This window comes from Hirundo rustica, chromosome 1, assembly GCF_015227805.2.
Source record: "Hirundo rustica isolate bHirRus1 chromosome 1, bHirRus1.pri.v3, whole genome shotgun sequence".
Classification (NCBI taxonomy): domain Eukaryota; kingdom Metazoa; phylum Chordata; class Aves; order Passeriformes; family Hirundinidae; genus Hirundo; species Hirundo rustica.
Window position 1 is genome coordinate 142,066,292 of NC_053450.1, and position 22,864 is coordinate 142,089,155.

Consider the following 22,864-nt stretch of genomic DNA (forward strand, 5'->3'; position numbering starts at 1 on the left):
GTACGGAGGACGTATGTATGAGTTAGCTTTAATTAACTATAATTCTGCTCTGAAAATCCCCCACTGACAAGAGTGTAATGCCATGGCTGGAGATTTCTGCAATTCATATTTCTAAGGCTTTGAAAATTTCATTGACTGACCCATCTTTTTTTTTTTTTTTTTTTCTGTTAAGAGGGAGCAGAGGCAACGCCTGCCACACTCACCTGCAGTGTCCCTTCTAAACACTTTACAGAATGGCTATGATGTAGATTCAGGCGAAAGCCACTTTCCTGTTGGTTAGTTTCAAGGTTCTATGGCAACAGTTGACAATTAGAGATGAACCCTGGTGGGAAACAATGAGGGATAAATCATAGCACAGACAAATCCCTCACCTGTGATGTGTTGGCAGAGGAATTACTATTTGCTTGCTGTTGATGAATTTGTGCAAGCTGCTGTTTCTGCATTAGTGCCAGTTGCTGTTGATGTTGCTGGTATTGTTCGGCTGTAAATGCTGAACAAAATATAAAACGAGAAAATACTATATCAAAATATGTAGGAATTGTGTATATAAACACATCTACTTCATAAACCTAACCCCCCCCGCCCCGACCAAGAAAACTACCACAGCAAGTTCCTAAGAGCCTTAATGCACCCTTCTGTCAAAAAGGCTGACATGCCCCTAGAAATTTTTGTCCAGATCACACCTTCTATTTTTGCTTGTTTAGTATATAGGCTTTAACTGATTTTCACTCAAGATACTAAAAAAGGATGGGGAGAAAGGAACCAAAATGCAATCAACCCCACCAAAAACTCTTTAAAAACAGATTAAAAAGAATGATTAGGTAGAAATGACATCACTGTTTTCACCTTGTGAAACTACAGCATCTGTATTATTAGTGAAATAGGTTTATATGCCAAACTTGGCAACTGCAATGCACCCCTCACTGACAGCATTCTGAAGGCAGCAAGGGCCTACAACTAAGATCTATGTTTCAATTGAAAACATTAAGTTGGGCATGCTCACAAGTGTGCAGGCTATTGCTGTACAGTACCTTTTTTGTTTGTAACTACACATGTACAAGTAACGCCATCAATACTGAGTTTCACAGAACTATATCCTGCTCTCTAAAATCTTTGAAAGGTGACTCGGTAGTCCATGTATCATAAGGCAGGCAGAATTTTATCCATTTAACCCACAGGTACAAAACTGACAAAGCATTGTTCATACAGATTGACAAGGGGATGCCCAACGGTGCAGCAGAATCACTGTTTCATTGACAAAGTTCAGTGCAAGCATTTTTTGTTTTAGTTTACTTTTCCAAAACAAAATGAAGTCTCAGTTTTCAGTTTACAAACTGAATCAAGGTTGGAGTGTGAATGCCCTTGCAAAGGATCCACCTTTCAGATTTTCCTTCAATTTTATATCCAGATTGTACAAATGTTCCCAAATACGTGCTGTAAATAGAACTCAAGCTCCAAGGATGCACTGGAAGTCACGCTTCTGGGGAAGTTCACTACTGCTTGGCAACAAACCACTACCACACTCAAATCATGTTCACAAATTGAAATTTTAAAGAATCTTTTGTTAATCTACTCCTTCAGGCTTGCTTGCCAGAAGAAAACACATTTGCATCAAAACCATAATAACATCCTGCTTCTGGATACAACAGGATTCTTGAGACCAATTATACCTCATGTATAAACCTGAATAACAGGTCAGTATAAACGGCTGCAGTAATTGCAAACAGAGCAAACACTGCTGAGCATGCAATTTCCTGGTGTATTTCTCTTTCTTTTGGTGTTCAAATATTGTTCAAACTACTTCTACTATATATCTGAAATTGCACTGAAATTATGACCAGCACTTTTCTATTTGAACACATGAAGCTATAAAATTTTACTCAGCTGTTACATTCACATTACCTTTTTTTCATAAGTAACATCTTTGAGCAAGTAAGGATGTAGCACGGATTTATACTGCCATAAGCAACAAAATCTACTTCCAAATACTTCTACAATTAAGTATCACTGCAATATTTTAAAATTATTCCTAGGAGAACAGCTTAAAAGTAGTAACCTCACTCAAAAATGTCCTTACTAAAAAAAGCCCCAAACCAAACAAACTAGAATTCATTGACCAAATACTCAAGGGGATGACTATTTAATTTATAGGGGAAACGAAATTACAACTGCTTGAGTTTTTTTTTTTTTTAAGCTGCCATTCAACACAAGTTAGAGCAAGAAAGCTTTAGCAAACAAAGATTACAGGAAGAAAGCTGAGCAGCAGCAACAGAGGAAGGCAAATGGATATACTGTTCTGGTACTGAGAAATATATAATTTATTGGTTTTTTTCAAACCCTAAAATTTAGAACCAACATACATTTAGCCAACATAGTGCCAATGACACTGACAGTTCCATTTATTTACTTATGGTATGATTTATCGGGGTGTCCTGTGCAGGGACAGGAGTTGGACTTGATGATACTGATGGGTCCCTTCCAACTCAATAAATTCTATGAACAAGGTATTTGATTCTGTAGTATAGCACTGTAAATACATTTCTAGGAATAGATTGCTTAAGTGATGTAAATAAAGACCACACAAAGAATGACAAAGAAGAAAAGGGCAAAAAAGGATATGTTGTACCACCATCTTTGACTATGATGAAAACTTCCACCATCATAACCACCTTACTTGTGCCTATATAAGTTAAATTAGTAGTTCATTCCAGTTTTCAAATTAGTATGTTTATGATTCTAGCTGTAAAACAGAGCTGAGGTAAATGCAGTCACCCGTGTTGGTTTAACCACCTCCAAAACCCTGCTTTCTTTTGCAACAGCAGCAAATGAAGCTTATGGAGACGAGCTGTGTTTGTTTAGGAAAGACTACGCTAAATAATGGCTGAAAGCACTCCCTCTTCTTTCTAGAAGTGACATTTAGAAAAGCTGTATTTTTGAAACTGTACATCCGTTCATTTCTTTTTAAGCAGCCAGGGGCCCTTAGAGCTGTATGCTTCTTACCACTCAGGAAAGTTGTACTGCTGTCAAACAAAACAAGTGACAGAATAACCCCACTACCACCTCATCTACATTCCAACTGCTCCTCCTTGACTTAAAAACAGCACCTGGAAAATAAGTTCAAGGACAACTAATTTCTGTTTTTTTCAATTAAGGTTAAACACTCAGCAACGTTTTTGCTGCTTCTCTTATTAAAAGTCTAACAAACATTTAAAAATACTATTTACAACACTAACAGGGGTTTACTGTGAAATTCTGAATCAGTTGCAACCAGGTTAGAAAGGTAATACTGCTCAGAAAGGGCTGCTGCAGGCTACATCCTCCTAAAATAATCTGATTGATATTCCTTTTCCATTCCATAGACAGAGATGCTAATGTACCAGAACAGGTTATAGATCATTATTACATAAGCCAGATCTTCCCTCTCCATGTTAAAGAAACACTACATTGAAGGTTTTAATGAGAACATTGCTACTACTGTGAACTATCCAAATCAAAACTTCTTCTGAAGACCTGCAAAGTAGGACAGCATTACTTTGTTCCTCTTCTGTTAAAAGCCCTTATGTATTTTGTTAACACTACTACTGGGTTTCTCCCCTCCTGCTCTGACTACAGTCTATATTACATTTCATTACAGTATTTGAAAAAAATAAGCATATTGCTTGTGAGATATAAATTGCTTCTGAGAACTGCCATTCCTATGCATGAAAAAACCCATTTGTATGTACTTTAGATGAAAGTACCTATTTAACCATACATATTAATTTCTTGTGGCACCCAACTGTGATTGGAATTGGGGAAATCACATATATGCTCAGCACAGTGAAGTCAGGTATACTGACTGTGCCTCTACATCTGCAGGTACAATCCTGAGCTTCTCAAAGCACAAGTCTGAGTTCAGCTGTCTTTAAAAAAAACAATCAAACAGAATGCATTGCTGCATAAAAACATAGCTGCTATTAATGTGTTATGTGGCTTGCAGAGAATACTTTCTGCTTGCCCACAATGTAGCATTGATGCAACTGGATGGGTGCCAAACTCAGCACCTTGCTAACATGAGTTCATCTAAAAAAAAAACAGTGAGTGTCCCTAAAAATCTTCTTCCAAAAATTTTATGCTCTCTTCTCACTTTTGTTATGAAAAAGAGAAAGGACACAGCTGGAAACCTTTCATGTGTGTCAAAAGAAAAATGGTACATGTAGAGGAAGCAGGAAAAATAAACGTCATTCTCTTTTTGTCATACACTGCTCTTTATCTTCGTAGAAAAAAATGAGCATTCAAGCAGCAAGCCCAGACCTTTTCTGAACACTTAAATCAGTAACCACATTTCTGGTAACTCAGGGTAGTATTGCTACACAACACTTCACAAGGTATAGATTTCTAACATTACTGGAGATCTTCAAGGCTTTAAATAACATTAGTAAAGCAACAGAAAGCCAAACAACAGCTTTAAGTTTAAAAAAGGGACAAAACATAACATTCAGTGGTTAAAGATGACATACAAGATTTTAAGACAGGCCCTTGCTCCAGCAGCTCCAAAGAAAGATGCAGTCTCTTCTCAAACAGCAGGCTCAGACCTCAGTGGTCATGGTTCCATCACACAGTAATGGCTATTTAATAGCACAGGATTAACCTAATTAAACCGTGACTAAACCCAGTTTCATTTACTACACACAATCACTACACAGTCATGTAAAAAGGGGAAATCACAACCACCACTACTAATACACAATAAATAAGAATATTACCTTTTCAGAATATCTCAACTATCTTTTACAGCTAACAGCTGTACCTTGCCATGAAACTCCTACATACTTTCCAAGACATCTTCAGTAATTTATGCAAGTCACTTGACTTAAGTTAACCTGGCCCAACTCCCTTCCTAACCTTAAACATGAGGAAACTTTAAGCACAACTCTGCCTGAAGTTATTCACATCTCAAGATGATTAATTATCAGAAGATGGGCAGTTCTTTACCAAGAGACTTGGCTACACAATGCTTCTTGTTTGTTTGCAGCACGCTGTATCAAGTGGTAACATTTCAGTTGAGACAACCTTCAGATTTGAAGTCAGTACATGATGTTATGCTGTTATTCTGTACATTTAACAGCTTGGGATAACACACACAAATATTCTGCAACTGTACTGGTGCTGTACTTGGCAAGCAAGGAAATGTTTCCTGGTTTACAGACTGCAAAAAGGACAGAAGGTAGAAGAAAAAACTTCAGGAGTTTTCAGCTATGAGTAGAAGGAATGAAACCCTGTACATCACTGATACTGACTGACAGGATAAATGACTGCTCAGTATCTCCTTAGTGAAAGCTACAAATCTTGTTTTATAAAAACTGAGCTACTGCACACTGCACTATATGAATGTGTCACTTATATGAGTATTTGTACTCTTTGGGTAATTACGTATCTATTTTTTGTTTGAACTAAGCCACTGAATATAATTTTTCAATTGCATGATTCTGTTTACAATCAACCAAATTCTATGGGATGGTGATACTCAGCAGGTATTGCTTTTTGGAGCACAGAGTAACAGTGACACTGTCAATGGACTTTTCAAAGACCCAGAGTTTGCAGCAGTTTTATACTGCAGTATAAATATTCTACAGTGCTCACTGATAGTACCACAGCATTTAACATGTACTAGCCTTACAGTGCTGTAGCTTACATTTAGCTTCTCTGAAAACTCAAGTCCTTCCCGAAGTGGCCAAACCCAAAACCAGTAATGAGTGAGTGTCTGTAGGGGGGGGGTTGGCTGTGTAATCTGTATGAACAGATGGGTCTTTGTACGATAAACAGCTGCAGCTTCCCCTCCCAACTACTGCTGCAAGTTTTACTGTGAGGTGACTCGCTTGGTACTGGTACCACAATAACCAGTTTCCTAAAAAAAAAAACCAAAAAAAAAACCCAAAAAACCCAAACCCAAACAAACCAGGGAGCATACCCCTGAAAGCAGAAAATCCATGTGTAAGCTCCTGGTCCCTCTACTGGCATTCCTTTCCATTTCCAGAATCAGAGATGCCCACAAGATTTGCCAGGCAAACTGGGCAAGCTTTGTGGAGTAAACAAAGACCTAGCTAGGTAAGCTTATTTTTTTTTTCTTGAATAAAGTTTTTAAAAAATTGAATATGGAGAGACTCAAACAGCATAATTAAACCTTTTGACATATGCCTCAGTCCTGTTAAACATCTTAAGAATTAGATACTTAAATTACAGTAGCTTAAAAGCTGTTTCATAACAAGTATCTGTTCCCAAGAGCAGAAATTGTATTTCAGTGGGAAAATGGAAACATTAAGACTACACTGTGTTCAAAGAACTTCTCTAATCCATTTATAGAATACTAGATTCTGTGATCCTTTCAGTGGAGATGATAACCATTACAAAGGCAGTTTTGATCAGGTAATAGAAAAAAGTTCACGTAACTAAAGCTTCCACACTTTTTCAGAAATTCAATAAACTACAGAACTGCTAAAGTGTGTGGAAAGATGATGTATCATGTTACAATGTCTTCTTAAGGGGAATACATGAGAGCATCACATCCCTGCTGTATAAGACAACAGTTAGTGGTTACTATTGCCAAAGAGCATGCAAAGCAAACATTAATCACAATGCTAAGTAATCCAGAACATCACATTTTTAAATCTCTATCTTATGAGAGATGTTATCTGGCTTACACTGCCTGGTTAAAGATCTTCTACTGTATAGCAAGTTCTCACCAGTGAATTCAGGAGATTGGAGAGACTTAGAGCCATCGGTGTGATTTAGTATTTGATGCACCAGGCCCAAAGATGTTTCACTTTCTGAAAAGAAGTTCAAGATTGGTTTTACTTAAACACAGTATTATTACACACTACGAGAACATGAATTGTTATGCCCTTCATTATTACTACAACAGCTTTTTATTTCAGCCCAATAGAACTAAAGTGTGAAACTCCTAACATCAGAACTGTAGAGATTATAAACTAGATACAAGGTCTACATATGCACTCTCTACTTGGTAGCAGAAGACAGACAGAACAAAATTAATACGGATTTTTTTTACTAGCCATTGAATGAAAGCTAGAAAACTTCCTATGCACTTTTATTTATCTGCCCATTATTCTTAAAATTAGTTACCGCCAAAATGTCACATGCCAGTTAGGGCAGACACAATTTATTTTGAGTTACAAATGTGCTCATCCTTGCATGGGATGCGAAGTGTAACAGTTCCACAAGAGCTGAGACCCTCCACTTTGGAGCAAAGTTTTACTGAATGAGAAAATCTAGTAAGACTACAAAATCTTGAATTCTCTGGAAGTGCTCAGGTGTTTTAAAAAGTACTGACTCTTCCCCCATCCAGAGTCACATTTCCCAGACTAAAGAAGCTTCTTCTTTTAAGATTTCCTCCTTCAACAAAGTTTAGGATGAGCTATAAACATCTGTTACTCTCGAGGCCATTGCTTTTCAACTAGGATCTCAACAGCTCAGCCACAGATGGGCAAAGACTATTAAATTCCAATAACTGGAAGTGGCCATTACAAATGTCAGTATTTTTCATCACCAAGTTTATCCTGCAATGTGAAAGAAGCACTTCAAAAAAAGGGAAAACAGTAACACAGAGCAGTGTTGAGAATATTACAGATATAAGGGTTAAATCAAACATCTAAACACAGCCAGTGCTGGCATGAAATCCATGGACAAGTCCTTCTACATTGCTACAAGGAATTGCAACAAGCATTGAGGGGCTTCCTTCTATTTCTTTCTGGGAAAAGGTTGTCTAAAATTTGTCATCAGGTGTAACAACTCAATGACAACATGAAAAAACAGTCTAGAGTTTGTGTATAAAGAGTTGTTTGGGTTGGAAGGGACCTTAAAGATCATCTAGTTCCAAAACCCCTGCCATGGAGAAGGACACCTTCACTTATAGCATGTTCAAAGCCCCATCCAACCTGGCCTTGAACACTTGCAGGGATGGGGCTTCCACAACTTCTCTGGGCAACCTGTTCCAACTATCCTCACAGTAAAGAGTTTCTTCCTAAGAACTTCTTGTAATCTAAACTTATTATTTCAGTTTTAATCAATTCCCCCTTGTCCTGTCACTATATGCTCCTGTAAAAAGTCCCTCTCCATCTTTCTTGTAGGCTCTGTTCAGATACTGGAAGGTTCAAATTAGGTCACCTCAAAGCCTTCCCTTCTCCAAGCTGAAAAGTACAGATCCATCAGTCAACACGACATATTTGGGAAATGGAAGCACAGCTCACTACCCTGCTAGATCCCCAAGCATGCAAAACTGCTTTTAGAAAGTAGATTAAGAGGTCCAAAAAAAGTATGCAAGTTTACTGCAGAAGATGTGACTTCTGTGGAATTCCCACAATAGAAGTTACTGAATAGCAATGCACAATTTGCATCACATCACCTAAATGTTCCATTTACAAGAAAATGAAGGTATTTGACTATATTCTGGATGCCTACAGCTTTTCAGATATAGTAATGTTTACAATCCCAAATACAACACCTAGCAATTTTCAGTAAAGCTTCTTCTCAAAGACTGATTTCTCAACTCAGCAGGCTCCAGTTAACAGCCAGCCTCTTTAGCCCTGCCAGCTTTTAGACACTGTTTTCTAAGAGACCCAGCTTCTGGGTGACGAAGGCAGAACAGAACAGAATGCAAGACTGTTGCCCGCTCTTAGTAGAGGGGAACCAGTGCTCCAATATTTTACTAGTGATAGGGATCTCTGCTCTGCTTCCTAAACACAAGGCTGAAATGTAATGATACATGTGTGCAGCTCTAAGTGTATCTAACTTTTGTCTGAGAGATCCAAGCATTCAAAAATGTGAATGAAACATACTTAATAGAAAATCTCCATCAGAGAGCACAGTCTCTAAAGTGATGCAGGTCAAAGACTGCTATTTGCCTGCCAGAATCAAATCAACAGGGGACACAAACACTTCAGTTCAATACTCTTGACTACTGTACATTCCATCTCTGAAGATTATGACTGAGAAACCTGACATTGCCAGCAATACAGGCTCCTTTACTGAAGTAATTCTGCTGCTGAACAAGTTAATCATCCACAAAAATAATGCTTTATTCTTGCTTCCTTTTTAGTGATGTTCTGAATAACATGTGTTGAGATTTTCTAATCAGCTCTTCTTGCAAGAGGGCAAAGGATATTTTTTCATAATTCTTCAGAAAGATCAGAAGGAACCACCCTCTACACAAGTGATGCTACTCGACCACTTGCTCCTGCTGCCAAAGTCTAGCCTTCAGCACACCACAAGTGTTCAGGTAACTTGTAAGGGATTTTAAGACACCCCTTCTCAGTCTACTAATCTCAATGCAACAACTTCCACAAATCTTTACTACTGACCACTCTGAAAGCCAGAACCAGATGAAATTGCATTTCTTCAGGATCAAAGGCACTTCAAAATGTTTATAAAATGCCCAGCACTGGGGAAACCTCTCTCTGATTTTCAGGATGAAAATCAATGCTCCCTGTAGCCAGAGAATGGTATGTTACAGCACAGCTTTTGTAACATATCCTCTCATTAACAGAAGACATGAGATACCATCTTAACTTCATGGCCCCACTGGCAACATATAACAGACCTGAGAGAGTATTTTCCACAGCACTTGTTCCATGTGAGCAGCATGTCTGCATCATGCAAGACAGAAAAAGCTCAAGGCTTTCTTAGCAGGGAAACAAGATGTATTAAAAATGTGTTTTCTGACAGAAGACCAACTGCCACTTCAAAAATGTAAAAGGCAAAGAAAAACAAACCTAAAACATCCACACCCACAACAAACTCCCAGCTTTAAAAACAACTAAGAGAAAGGAACAGGGAAATGCTACAGGGTTGTTAAGCAGCAGGAGTACCTACTACAAAAACATCAGTACAGCTGTTGGATACCTGAGGTTCTTTACAGTATTTGGTACAGAAAGCACGACGGAACTCAGCAGCTGCCGCCCCCACTGACAGACACTTTGAAGAAGTCAGACTCATACACAAGACGTGCCAACACCCCTGTGATCTGTATAGACAATGTATCTCACAGAATCCTTTTAGAAAATGGAAAAAAAAACCCTACTAAAAAACCACACTGGTACCAAGATGGAGCAGATTGTGCTCCTTATGAATACCTACACCTGAACAGGTGAGCAGCAGTACACCACATACACACAGACTCCTATACACCCCAATGCCACAAGAATCACAATTAAGATCATAAATAATTATATGGATACAATCTCCCTGGTTATGTTAATAACAAGGGACTATCTAAAGACTCTGGTAACCAATTTAAAGTCTATCTATAAACTCAAACAGCAATATTTTTTTATTGAACATTTAAGTTCTGTATCAAATCCTAGCAAAATTATGAAATTAAACTCCACATTTGTATTTTGAAAAGCTTGGAATACTCAAATATTTTTCATAGCTACTAAATCATCTCCACAGAATTCCAAGCACAAATGAATGTAATATACTAGGCACTTACACTGGTATGTGTTACTTTCCCACAGGCTTCAATAAGCAACCACACAATTAAAACCTTCTATGGGACACATCAACATAAATAATTCCACTTCATTCCTAAATGATGTAGATAAATATCCTTACCATCTATTTCAAGGAAAAAGCACTCTAAAAGGATGTGTGTGTATTTATACAGACACACACAGATATCAGCTAATTTTCCAAGTCTGTGATTTTCAACTATAAAGCACTGCCCATTAATACTTTGCAGTGTATTTACAGTCTATTCAACACATATTAGTTTTGCTTTCACACTCGTCATCTGGCTACTATTTGTCACAGTTCAGCCTGGCCACCAGGCAGAGAATGCCCTCGTTCAGTTCCGGACTTGGCTTACTAAAGCAAACCAGTGAAGGAGCAGAATTTAAACACCAAAAGCCACACTCAAATCACCAACCAGAAGAACCATCAGTTTTAGTCCTAGTACATTTCTAGCAAGAAGAATCATGAAAAAAGGGGCACAGGGGCAAGGACCTACTCTAGGACAGCATGGAGAGGAAGCATGAAATAAAGCAGCACACAAAGCTGCTCACCAACTCTACAAATGCAAGGAAAAAGAATTTTCAGGAAAAATACTCAAAACATGATACAGAAAGGAAAGCACATAATACAGTGGCAAACAGAAGATTGAAGTTAACTGATACCAACATAAGTCTTTAAAACAAATCACCAAAACAACCCACAACTTAGTTTATTAGGTATATGCATCTCTGCTCACCACACTCCTATATTATTCAGTTTTTGTGATTGATTTCCAAAGCCATAATTCAAACTGGCAAGGAAAATATGATTCTAGAGACTTCTTACAAAACCATGGTGAACTTTTAAGGTTTGGGTTTTTTTTTTTTAAATTACATCACTTTAGCCTTCTATAAAAAGATGAGGTGCAGTAAATAACTCATGAATTTTGATGAGTTGGTAAGTTCCATTCTAACCATGTAAATACCAGTCTTCCAGTGAGAAGAAGCAAGAATGATGCTATCCAACAGTGTTCCAATTAAAAACCACTACCACATCACATTTTTCCAGCGTCAGATCCTCAAATCTGTAATTAGGTTCTATAACATGTAATCTCCCACTTGCTGACAAGATGTAGAGGTGGTTAGTCCAAGAATTTTGCTAAGCAGAAGCAGATGCATCAGTGAGGGTGGGCAAGGTATGGGAATGGTATTTAAGTTTCCTGGCTGGGAAATGGTATTTAAGTTCTTTTAAGTTCAAGTAAGAACCCACAGCATGATGGGATTTTAAATGCAAACATTTTACCTCAACATTTCCCATCACTGCCACACCTTGCACTCAAAAAAATTTGGTACATAATATTTATAACATTTCAATTTATGTATTTTTAATTTCAAAAAATCCAAATATTCAGTCAACTTAAACCCTACACAATACTGTTTCTTCAACTTTTATATTTCTAAAATTGTAATTACATACCACTGTAGCATTTGTACAAATCTCAGATGAAATACACTACTGTTGGCAATAAATGCAAATAAACTCAATGCAGCAAAAAAAAAAATACACATGAAAATGGGCTGTTACCATCAAAATAGACCACAATGTCAAGTATGGATGACCTAATGATATTCTGGATTTTCTTTCGTAAGTTTAAAACTTCTAGAAGCAAGTTTGTTAAAATGAACATACCAATATGTGCTGAACCACTGCTACTTTTACTTTGTATAGAGGTACTGCATGTCTGGGTCCCGGGTTGTGCTGTGCCTGTTCGATTTAAACCCCTGTATAATTTCCTACAGGAGAGTTCATCATTGTCACTGTCATGTAGGGATGGTGTCCGAGGCCTAAAATGCCGCCATCTACATGATTTGATATTGACTAGTATTTGACTGAGGTCTTTTGAGAAAGATTTGTCCGAGGTATTTGTTTCTGAGGTATTGGCAAATTGACTGATTGAAGAGTGTTGCGATGAGGAAAACCTTTCCAAATCCAGATGATGAAATGCATTATCGTAGTCCGAATGCGCTCTGTCTAGTAGCACCCTGAAACCAGGAGAACAACGCACCATTACACAGCGGCAAGAAAACACCAAGACAGTCATTGGTTAACACGTGTGCTTGTGGATGACAAACGGATAAAAAAAGCTACAAAAAAGTGTTCTAGAACAAGCCAACACACACATACACACACCCCTGACACGATGCATGACCATCTATTATTTCAAAGTAAACACTACATTTGGGTATATTCTAGCTTCTACAGTTTGAAGAAGAGCTAAGGTACAACATCACATATATACTGAAGATACTTCAACAACATAGAATTAAAACAAAACAAAGAGAGTAACGTTGCTTAAGTAAAAAGTGATTCGTATGTTCTAAAGTAACTTCATTTCCAAAGCCTTACTCCCATATATGCTGACTATACCTACAACCATCCCAAAGGAGTAGGGATGCCACACATTAACTTCCAAATCCCCTTGCAAATGCTCCAGTAAGAGCCATCAGACCTCATTCCAACTTGGCTGACTGGTAAAGCCTGGCTTAATAATTATGTGAAGAGGTGCTAAGTATAAATCTGAAAGGCAAATCACATCCTTATTTTAAAAAAAAAGTAATACAAATGTATTCTTTTCTTAAAGACATCACATATTTATATACTCAACCATTTATAAATTGTTTTCAGTAAAGATTCTTAAAAGCAAAATGCCTGAAATAAGTAATTATTTTATATTTTTCACACTGTTTGAAATTTGAGTTATTATCATTTCTAAGCATCTCTCCCAAAATCACCAAATACTGTCTAAACTCTGAAAAGCATTCAGCTTCTACTATTGTAAAACAAAAATGGAGACATCAGCCAGTTAATCTCCCTGTGATGTCTCAATTATTTTATTTTTGGGGGTTTTTTGTTGGTTTGGATTTTGTTTGTTTGTTTTTGTTTTTTGTTCTTCTTTGCATCTTACTGATTTAATTTTGCTGTTAAAATCAGCAGCAATTACATAGCACTTACCTTCCACCACGGCCAACCCGTCTTCGTGCAAACCCAATACACCTCTGGGGTACAGTGAGGGTGGTTAAGCAGTATCTGTAACGCACATCTCCTAATCTTCCCTCCTTAGGGCTACTCCATGGCCAGTTACCAGGTTGGTCTAAATGAGGCTTAAAATAAATTTGAACAATTAAACAGGATGTTTTCACACAACGACACTCTGTCTTATGATGCACAAGGAAATGCTACTTACAGCATAGTATTGACAGCCTGCTTTCCTACGGAAGGCAAAAGGACCATCAGGATCATTTTCTTCTTCAGCCTCCGAAGAACCAGACAAAACCTTCAAAAAGAGGATGGAGTGGTGTATGAGGAGAGGTATTAGAAAATTCCTGAGTTTTGCTTCTGCTTTTTCCCAAAGCACAGCACAAAACACTAGAGGTCCTACCTGGGAAAGAGGTTCATCATCTGAGCTAGGAAAATCATACTGATTCAAATCTTTAGCATTAAAGACTGGCAGTGCAGCAGGACTTGTCTGTTGAGGAGTGGCAGCAGCAGACGAAGGTAAGACTTTTGGCTTCTTCTCATACTTTCTTTTGGGTCTGATAACATCAGGTTTATCTTGCTGCAAGAAAAATAAAAGCAGTGTAAAATTACACAGAGAAGAAAATGACATTAAAACAGGAGTTTAATTAAACTCCTTTGTAAGTAAGCTAATGACATGAACTCATCTCTCAACCATGTTCCCAGTAAAACATGCAGTCATTTCAGAGTGTCTGTATTTCATTTCCAGTAACTGAAACACTGAACAGACAGTGTGGAATCAAGCACTATTTGCTCAATCTGTGCTAGGTAACTCACTAGCAGTTAAGGTAACAGTACTGCTTTGGAGAAGGAGACCAAAATATATATCATGATCTCCCTGAGGCACCTTTTTTATTTCCTAGCATTTTTAATTGATAGCCATTTAGTGTCAGGATATTACTAAATACTAAACAATGCTCTGAAGGCAAAAATAGACTTCTCCAAGATACCTATAATCTTGCAAAAGTCTGTAAAAATTAAACACATTTCTCCATACTGTGCAAAGTCGAATTTAACAGTATTTCTGAAGTTTCCAAGCTGTGAGTCACTGCACTGATCCAACATCACTGATAAGCAAGTACACACCAGCAATCACAAGGACAATGCTTTACTACCGGTGGAAGAATTCACTCATTCAAGCCACCCTGTCAAATTCAGAACAGCCTCTGGATATTCTTCAGTTACAAGTTGCCTTGGTTTAAAATTCAAATTATACCTCAGCATTTATCCTGTGTTACCTGACCTATTTAACATGCTCAGCTGTTCGCACTGTAGCTATGGTTTGTACCACACAAATTAAAGCCTGCAGGGAGAAAAGTACTTGTCAGCTGTCTAAATCAAATAAGATTACTTGATGATTTTTTTGATTATGAAACCAAAGATATACAGCAGAGGAAGAATTATCAATGGATCATATTTTAAAAACAGAACAAACCCCAACCCTCCATATCAAATTACCTACATAGCTTAGAACAATACACAGCATTCACATCATTAGTTCTATTTTTGTACAATGTCTAATGATAATAAATACAGTTTTGTTCAGGACATCCTAACTTTATGGACAGTAGTAAAGAAAAATGTTTACATCCTCCTGAATAAGAACACAATTGCATGTGTCCTTCTATCTGTAGTTTGTTTGTACTTCCTTTACTTCTGTCTTGAGGAATGCTGGTAATCTGTTATCCTTGAAACTTGAACAGAACAAAGCCATTTCATTTCACTTGCAGCTTTGTTACCCTATTGCCAGTTCCAAAAAGCTTCCTCCCTCCTCCAATCCTAAAATGGTGCATTTTGTATACTTCACAGCACGAACAGTAATGACTTACTTTAACTTTGTATTCTTTCAGTTCCATAGCTTCTTGCTGTTTAAAAGAACTGCTGTTAGTCACAGGAATGATGGGAATAGCATAGGTGGGTTTAAGTGGCTGCCGCTGTGCCATGACTTCAGACATGATCTCTCCACTGTAGTCACCCAAATTATACCTGAAATCAGAATACATTTTTTGTTGGAATACAATATCCATCTGGTAAAAACCTGAGAAATACAAATTAATGCTTGCAGCTTGGGGTAAAGGGATATCCTGTACATCAGCAAGAAGTACAAAAAGTATTATTCCAGAGAAGGAGACTAGTAACAGAAAATTCATTGCAATGAATAATGTTGACAGATAAAGCATCTTCAAAAGGTAATACTGTAAAGAAAAGAAGATGAGAGGGTTACCAGCTCCCTTCCTTGGGGACTAGTAACATTTAAAGAATTTATCACGTTTATCACTCAAAGTTTTAAACAGTGAAGCAGAATGCCTTATTCATGAATCCCCCTGCTTTCCTGTTAAAGAGTATTTTCAATAAGTAGATACACGAAACATTATATTTCAAGTCCTGTGACAAATGCTGAGTTGAAATGCAGTTCAGTACTCTGAGGAAGGTATTAAGAGTCTTTGCTCTATTCAGTGGCTTTTTTTCTTTAAAAAGCAACTGAAAAATCTTCATGATTTCTCTCCTGTTTCTGCTGAAAATGCTCAGGGCTTAAAAGAAGTGCCATGATAGAGCCAGTTCAGCTTGTTCAGCAGACTAAAAAGTCAGTTCTGCAGTTTTAAGGCACTGACTTGGAACACTTGCTTTCAAACATGGATACTTAGGCTAGAAAAGTCTATTCAGATTCTAAGTATCAAGCAAAAGGACAACTCCACACTGCCACTGTGATCCTCAGTCAGCTGGGAAAGTGACACTCACCAGAGCATCTGGCCCACAGCACAGATAATCAACAGGATGGCAAAAGAAGCACTAGCTGGAGATGACCCCAACACTTAATACTGTATGAAGTGCTTGTTTTCCTCAAGAGGGTATTAGACCAACCTTTTTTAGCAAAGAATAGAGATCATGAAGTCAAAGAAGAATGGAAATGATTGAAAGTGGCCTTAAAAATAGCTGGGATTTCCTTAATCTACATACCTAACACACAGTTCCAAATGACTTTGCTTAAAACTATGATCTCTCTTCGGTTATAATATACAGAGTAGATACATACATTTGCAAGTATCCACACGCATAATAAAACAATGTAGCCTAGTATGACAATAACTCTCCCATAATAAGCAACTTCCTAACATTTTTTTTTTATCCACAGGTAAATATGAATATGCTACACTGTAAATGTGAAACAGAGTCTGAAATTACTTTAAAAATCTCCTACTGTTCAAATATTTACAGCAATCCAAATAAAAAGCAGTTTCCAAAGCTTTCTGCAGCAAATTTTCAATAAACATTACCTCTTTTCCATAATTTCCAGTGTTAAATGCAGCAACTCTCTCTTGCTTTTTTCCCTCCTTTTTATCATCTCCAGGATGGTTACTGCACGACTCAGATCTCGACGCAGCTTCAGCATCTTCTCATAAGAAGCTTCATCATTTTTTCGATTCTGTAGATACATAAAATACTTGTGTCCCCACATCATTTAAGTTAAAAAATCTGAATTAAAGTAACTTCTAAACATTTAGGCATATTAAAATAAAAAGACAAGTCGCATGCTAAACCAAAGAGAAGCGTGTGCATGTTATCAATGATACACAGCTTGCCAACACCCTAAGTAGGTTTAACAGTAAATTTAGTGAAAACATGAATATAAACTTTCATTTAATAGTGGGACTAAAGCCATTTTATGTTTTTTGCCCATGCAATTAAAAAGAGAACATTCCACGTTTTATTATAGTGCAGGACATTGCAAATTGTTTCTTTATACAAGCAACTTTTTGAAAGAGGGAGAATGAAAAGAAAAAAAAGCTGAGGGAGACACTGATATACTTACTTTCCGTGTCTGCATCTTTTCTGTTCGCCTCCTAAAAGCAACATAAGGGTCATTTGTGCTGGAACCATCTCGTTTTTCCTGCTTCACTGCTGGGATAAGTGAAGGACCTCGACAATTTTTCCTCTTTTTAATCCAGTACTCATACACTTCTCTGATCAGCTCGTCATCTTCCTTCAGCAACAGCTTGGCCTCTTGCAGGCTGACTGGCTAAATGTAAAACCCAGCACGTCACTTTCATACAATAACACACAGAACGTGTATTTCAAATTCTTTATTCAAAGTACCGTTGTACCTGCTGACCGCTGCCCTTTTCTAGTCTGTCTATCATCTCCTCGAATTGCAAAGGAGAGATGTCCATTCTTTTCTTCAACTTATTGACGAAGATCTCATCTTCTGAATCCAAGTCATAATCTGGCTGCTCAGCATCCAAACTAAAAGCTAAACAATACAGTGAAAGTAAAGTTAGTTTTACTACAAAAATGTTCTGTTCTAATAGTATCCAGACTACACACACATCTCAAGAGAAAACCAAAATTTTTTTTTACATGTTGTGATAGTGCTACTTCCACATGGATGTAAACACCAAGGTTTTTTTTCCTTGAAAAAAAATTAATTATCCTGTTAAAAATTGGGCATAAAAGTTGACGTCTACTTGTTATGGTTTTGTTAACCAATGAAAACTTATTAGCAGCTAAACCAGCTAACAGCTTACGGCCTCCCTACCTCAGCAAGACATTTTTCGATTCATTAAAATCTTCAAAGCTACCAAGCATTCTGGAGTTTTATGTATTGTACAATCAGCAGTTCAGATTTCAGCCCAAAAACACATCAAAGGTACTCCTAGCAAAGCATGTGCAGACTGTATTACAATGATCTTAAAATATTCTCATCAATGATTCCTGTGATGTAGATAAGTCAGACTACATTGGCCCAGCATGATCTACCCTATGTAGCAAAGCACCTTCAAATACAAGTAATGCCTTGCAGAATGCAAACAACTGTTTTCCACAGTATCCTACAAAAATGCATCGCTGCATTTGAAACATGACTCCCTAGTTCTCAAGCCTCATTCAAATTGCTGCGGTTGGTAACAGACAAATTTCTTTCCAAGTGCACACGTGAAAACACGTATCTGTTTTTAATAAACAGGTAGGCAGAATACATTGCAGCTTAAGATTCACAATTCCAGCTGTTAGAACAGCTAGATAAGGAAAATAAGAACAAAAAGTATAACCCTAATATAAGCATGGAAGACTGCTAGTAGGAATGAAGAACTTCTTTACAATGAGGGTGGTGAAACACTAGAACAGGATGCCCATACCTGGGAACATTCACAGTCAGGTTGGACTAGGCTCTGAGCAACTTCATAAAGTTGAACCTCCCTCACTGAGGGAAGCTTGGATCCTTCCAACCCACACTATTCTAAAACTCAAATATTTTAAGCCATTACTGAGGCTCAGTATGACATAGAAGCCTAGCATTTAACCAAAGTTAATTAGGCATGAGATATGTTTACATAGCAGATAGTACTTTTTAAATTCTGCTCATTACACCATACAACAGAATTCTGCAAAAGACTGTATTTTTCATAATTTTTTCCGAAGTTATCTGAAGTAATGTGGTGCCCACATGAAGGGTCCTATCCATAGCAAATAGCTGCTATCTTCCAACAAAAACAAAACCACAACAAATTTGCAAGTCATCAGTGATATCAAACCCCATCTGCTTTTAGACATAGAATACTTGCCCCAGGAATAAGCAAATACTTCTACTGCTATTGTCATTTCTGGTTGGCTTTCCAATCCACTCTACTGCCATTTTACCCTGGTGATGCTTAGGGACAGGTATTCTATTTCTTAGCTATGCATTATGTATTTTCCTCTTTAAGTAGATTTGTGTCTGTGCTTGCTAATAAATCTCAATTTCGCTCCAAACTGTTACTACTGAACAAGAATTAAATGCACTTCTTTAGCAAGAAGTATTTTTCAACATGTTGAAAAAATTAATTCTCAGAAGTCAGTCTTGATGGGAGCTCAGCAGACATTTATGAATAATGTCTTAACTACTAGCAAAATTAAATTCTCACAAAATCACAAGGTTGGAAGAGACCCTCAAGACCCTCACCTCCACTAAACCACGGCACCGAGTGCCACAGCCGATTTTTTTTAAACCACCTCCCTGGGCAGACCATTCCAATACTTTATCACTCTTCCTGTAAAAATCTTTCTCCTAATATCCAACCTATATTTCCCTTGACGCAGATTAAGACTGCGTCCCCTCGTTCTGTCAGCTGCTGCCTGGAGAAAGTAGACTCAATGTAAACGTCAATGTAAACTTTACTTACGCTGTATGTGAATCAGCTGCTTTGGCATTTTAAATTCTCCAGGATATATAGATTCATAGTATGCAATATTACTTTCTGCTTCTGGAACCGGTATAACCATGTTATCCCTCTTCTCTCCATAGACTTGTTGTGCTGAGATAGCCCGCTGCAAATGATGCTCCTATAAATAAAAGAGTGAAAGGGAAAGGTGAGAAGATATTTGAAGGAGGGGTGTTACTCTGCGAACGCTCGCACGGTGAAGGCCTGAGCTGAAGCTCGATGGTCGCACCCGAAGTGCGCTGCCCAGGCCGGCGGGCAGGTGGCGCTGTCCCCCTGCACACCCCCCTGCTCCAGTCCCGCCGGCGCTCCGGGCACACCGAGACAAACCCGCACTCACATGTTTCTGGAGAGACACTTCAGATCGATCAGACATACGGATCACAACAAGGAGCTGCAGACAGATATTGACTCCAGTGCTATTCTGTACTTGCCTTGGCCATTTATTGCCAGTAGTGTCAGAAAAGCAGACAGGTGGCATTGTCATCATTACCAATGAACAGCAACGATTTTTACCCTAGCAAATGATTCCTGAAGAGCTTCTCATTTATTGCAATGCCTCCCATTATACTCCCTTTCCTTCTCCTAATCCGACAAAAAACGGTAAAAATGCAATCCATCCTCCCCGTAGTTCTGTCAAGACAGTGAGTAGTACCAGCACAGTTCGTACAGTTACTAACAGAAACCCACACAGCTACATTGTGTGCACGTCTTGAAGTGATTTCCTGACAATGTCACAAGGTATTTTTTTCCTTATTAGCAGTGCTTGGTTTCTTAAGTTTCTGTTCTGTTCCTCCCAGATGCTCAGTAAACCAGTGCTACAATGGTTATGCCAATACACCTCTCAGTGAAATGCTATAAACCAGAATACTGAAATAGTCAAAAGCAGGAACTGCAGCAAAATGGTAGCAGTGATAGTTGGTTTTAACATTGAATGGATGATGTTCATCCATATGATCTTATATCTTTGGCTGTCTGACTTCAATTTAATTACTTTGGTACAATAAGGCAATTAAGATCTTCTGTCTGAACTTTAAAAAAATATTAACAATCAAGAAAATTATAAAGCAGGCTTTATTGTAAACTGGAAAGTTGACACAGCCTGAAATTCAATATGCATTTCTGCAAAAAGAATTCACAGGATTTGAGTCTACCTTCACACAAGCTGCAGGCATTATTCCACATCTGTCACCTGGTTAAAAAGCTTCTTCTCAGATAGAGACTAATCATGAGAATAACACATAGCAGAGTTACAAGTAGAACTCACTGCAGTGGTTTTGACCTGCAGCATTTGTTAAGCCTGGACACACATGCCACCTAGAAGGTGTGGCAGCATCCCTTCCTGGGTATGGACAAATTATTTTCTACTTTTTTACTGAACTACTGCTGTCAGACACCTCAATATTCTGTAAACCGTAATAATTCTTCAGGATTACACAGCTACAACTTGTTGCCTAACAGGGAACTAAGCTTTATCTTCATATAGCCCAGGGGAGTTCTGCATCAAATGCATAATAATAGCCAATATTCTCTTAGTTAAGCAAACACTTACTGGTGTTATAATAATATGAAGGGTTCCTGGTGTATTTATCCCAGCTTTTGTTTCTAAACACCAGGAAAAAAAGCTTTATTTCAGAGAAGAAAAGGATGTTATACACTAAATTAGGATTCCAGTTTCTGTGATCCACCTCTGTTATGCACACAACTAGTAAGTACCAGTAGCCTATACTTCTTTACTAACAGGTTTAAGTTATCTGCATTTAAAGGAATCTTAACAGCATTCTTAAAACAGAAGCACAAATCATGGTTTTGCCTTTCATCCCAATTACAAAAATACTCATTATGTGTGAAGTCTTAGCAGAGCCACATATTATGAAAAGCAACTGGATAAAATTCCCCCTACTGAAAAAAGTTAACCTGTTGCTTGTATCAATTTCAATTCATCTCAAGAGACACTCCACTACACAGAGGAAACTAAGCAGACAAAGCAACTTCTCCTTACACCTCCATGCACCGAAATTTTCACTTATTTGGACAAAGCCACAAGAGCAACTTTGCCCCCAACTTCAGAATCTCAGTCAGCGGCTCAGCACACCTCTATCCTGGTAACTGAGGTAGCCCAACGCCAGTGCACTCACTAGAATTATTTACCCATTTTCTGCTGCGAGATAAGGATTAGGAGAGAGGCAAAAGCAGGCTGAAAACTTTAGAAAGTATAAAGGAAACTTTATTAACAGTACTAAAAGAAGAACAGTAAGACACAAATGGAGCAGAGCCTGGCTTGCCGGCCGTGGTTGGAATTCAGCGGCGGCAGAATCGCAGCCGAGCCGCACCGCGGGCTGAGCTGGCTGCGTGGCTGAGCAGCGCCTGGCCCGGCCAGCATCCAGTTACTTGCTCAAAAGCTGGAAGCAAGAGAGTTTTCCCGGGGTTTGTTCGTTTTTAAATGTGATTTCACAGAGGCGTGTTCAGCTTTCTTAAGTGGTTTAACAGGGTGCCAATATTCAACACTAGCCAGCTGATTGGTTCTGCGGGGTCGGAGGAAGCTCTCAGTAGTCCTCAGAGAGAATCACATCCGTAACTGATGGATCTTCTCTTTAACTAAGAGCCAAGCTATGCTAAACCACGACAGTAATACATATAAATCAGGCGCAATTGTTAACTCTGAAAGCAGTTATTTTTAACAAGAAAGCACGTTAAATACCTACTATTACTAACGCACTACAGCTTTACCGTTTCTATTCTTCATTCTCCACTGTGATTGCAGAGCTGATTATTCCCATCAAGATGCAACACCTCATTAATTTGAATCCATAGCTCTCCATTTAAAAATGCAGTGGTTTCTTCAACTTGTCAGAATGTTCTTAAATTCAAATCCTAATCAAACTTTCTGGCTGCTCTTCATGACACAGGAAGATTTGTATGTAGATACAGTCTCAGTCACTCCTGAAAACACCACCTGGCATTTAAAGACAGACCACCTAGGAAATTCAGCAAATGTTTTCATTTTGTCTGTCCATCTATTTCTAGATACAGTTTTCCAAGCAGATTTATTTCTACTACACGACTGCTTCTATTCACTGCGTAACAGAGCAGTATCAAAAAGCCTTTTTTAT

The 22,864-nt window shown here is 38.0% G+C and overlaps 1 protein-coding gene across 6 annotated transcripts in view; it reads right to left on the reverse strand.

The window, feature by feature from the left end:
- Positions 1 to 22,864, reverse strand: part of EPC1 (enhancer of polycomb homolog 1) — a 63,425-nt gene that overhangs the window by 3,382 nt on the left and 37,179 nt on the right. For 2 of the 6 annotated variants that reach the window (XM_040056577.2, XM_040056544.2), the window contains 12 exons: positions 19,716 to 19,875; positions 17,664 to 17,809; positions 17,372 to 17,578; positions 16,836 to 16,984; positions 15,390 to 15,546; positions 13,925 to 14,101; positions 13,730 to 13,819; positions 13,498 to 13,646; positions 12,175 to 12,527; positions 6,723 to 6,806; positions 372 to 490; positions 204 to 290 (listed from right to left, as the gene is read on the reverse strand). In XM_040056577.2, the coding sequence (XP_039912511.1) occupies positions 204 to 290; positions 372 to 490; positions 6,723 to 6,806; positions 12,175 to 12,527; positions 13,498 to 13,646; positions 13,730 to 13,819; positions 13,925 to 14,101; positions 15,390 to 15,546; positions 16,836 to 16,984; positions 17,372 to 17,578; positions 17,664 to 17,809; positions 19,716 to 19,815 (1,818 nt within the window). In that variant the 5' untranslated portion in view covers positions 19,816 to 19,875. Of the gene's footprint in view, positions 1 to 203; positions 323 to 371; positions 491 to 6,722; positions 6,807 to 12,174; positions 12,528 to 13,497; positions 13,647 to 13,729; positions 13,820 to 13,924; positions 14,102 to 15,389; positions 15,547 to 16,835; positions 16,985 to 17,371; positions 17,579 to 17,663; positions 17,810 to 19,715; positions 19,876 to 22,864 lie in introns of all 6 variants that reach the window. The other 4 variants (XM_040056560.2, XM_040056553.2, XR_005699610.2 and 1 more) reach the window with 4 other exon arrangements.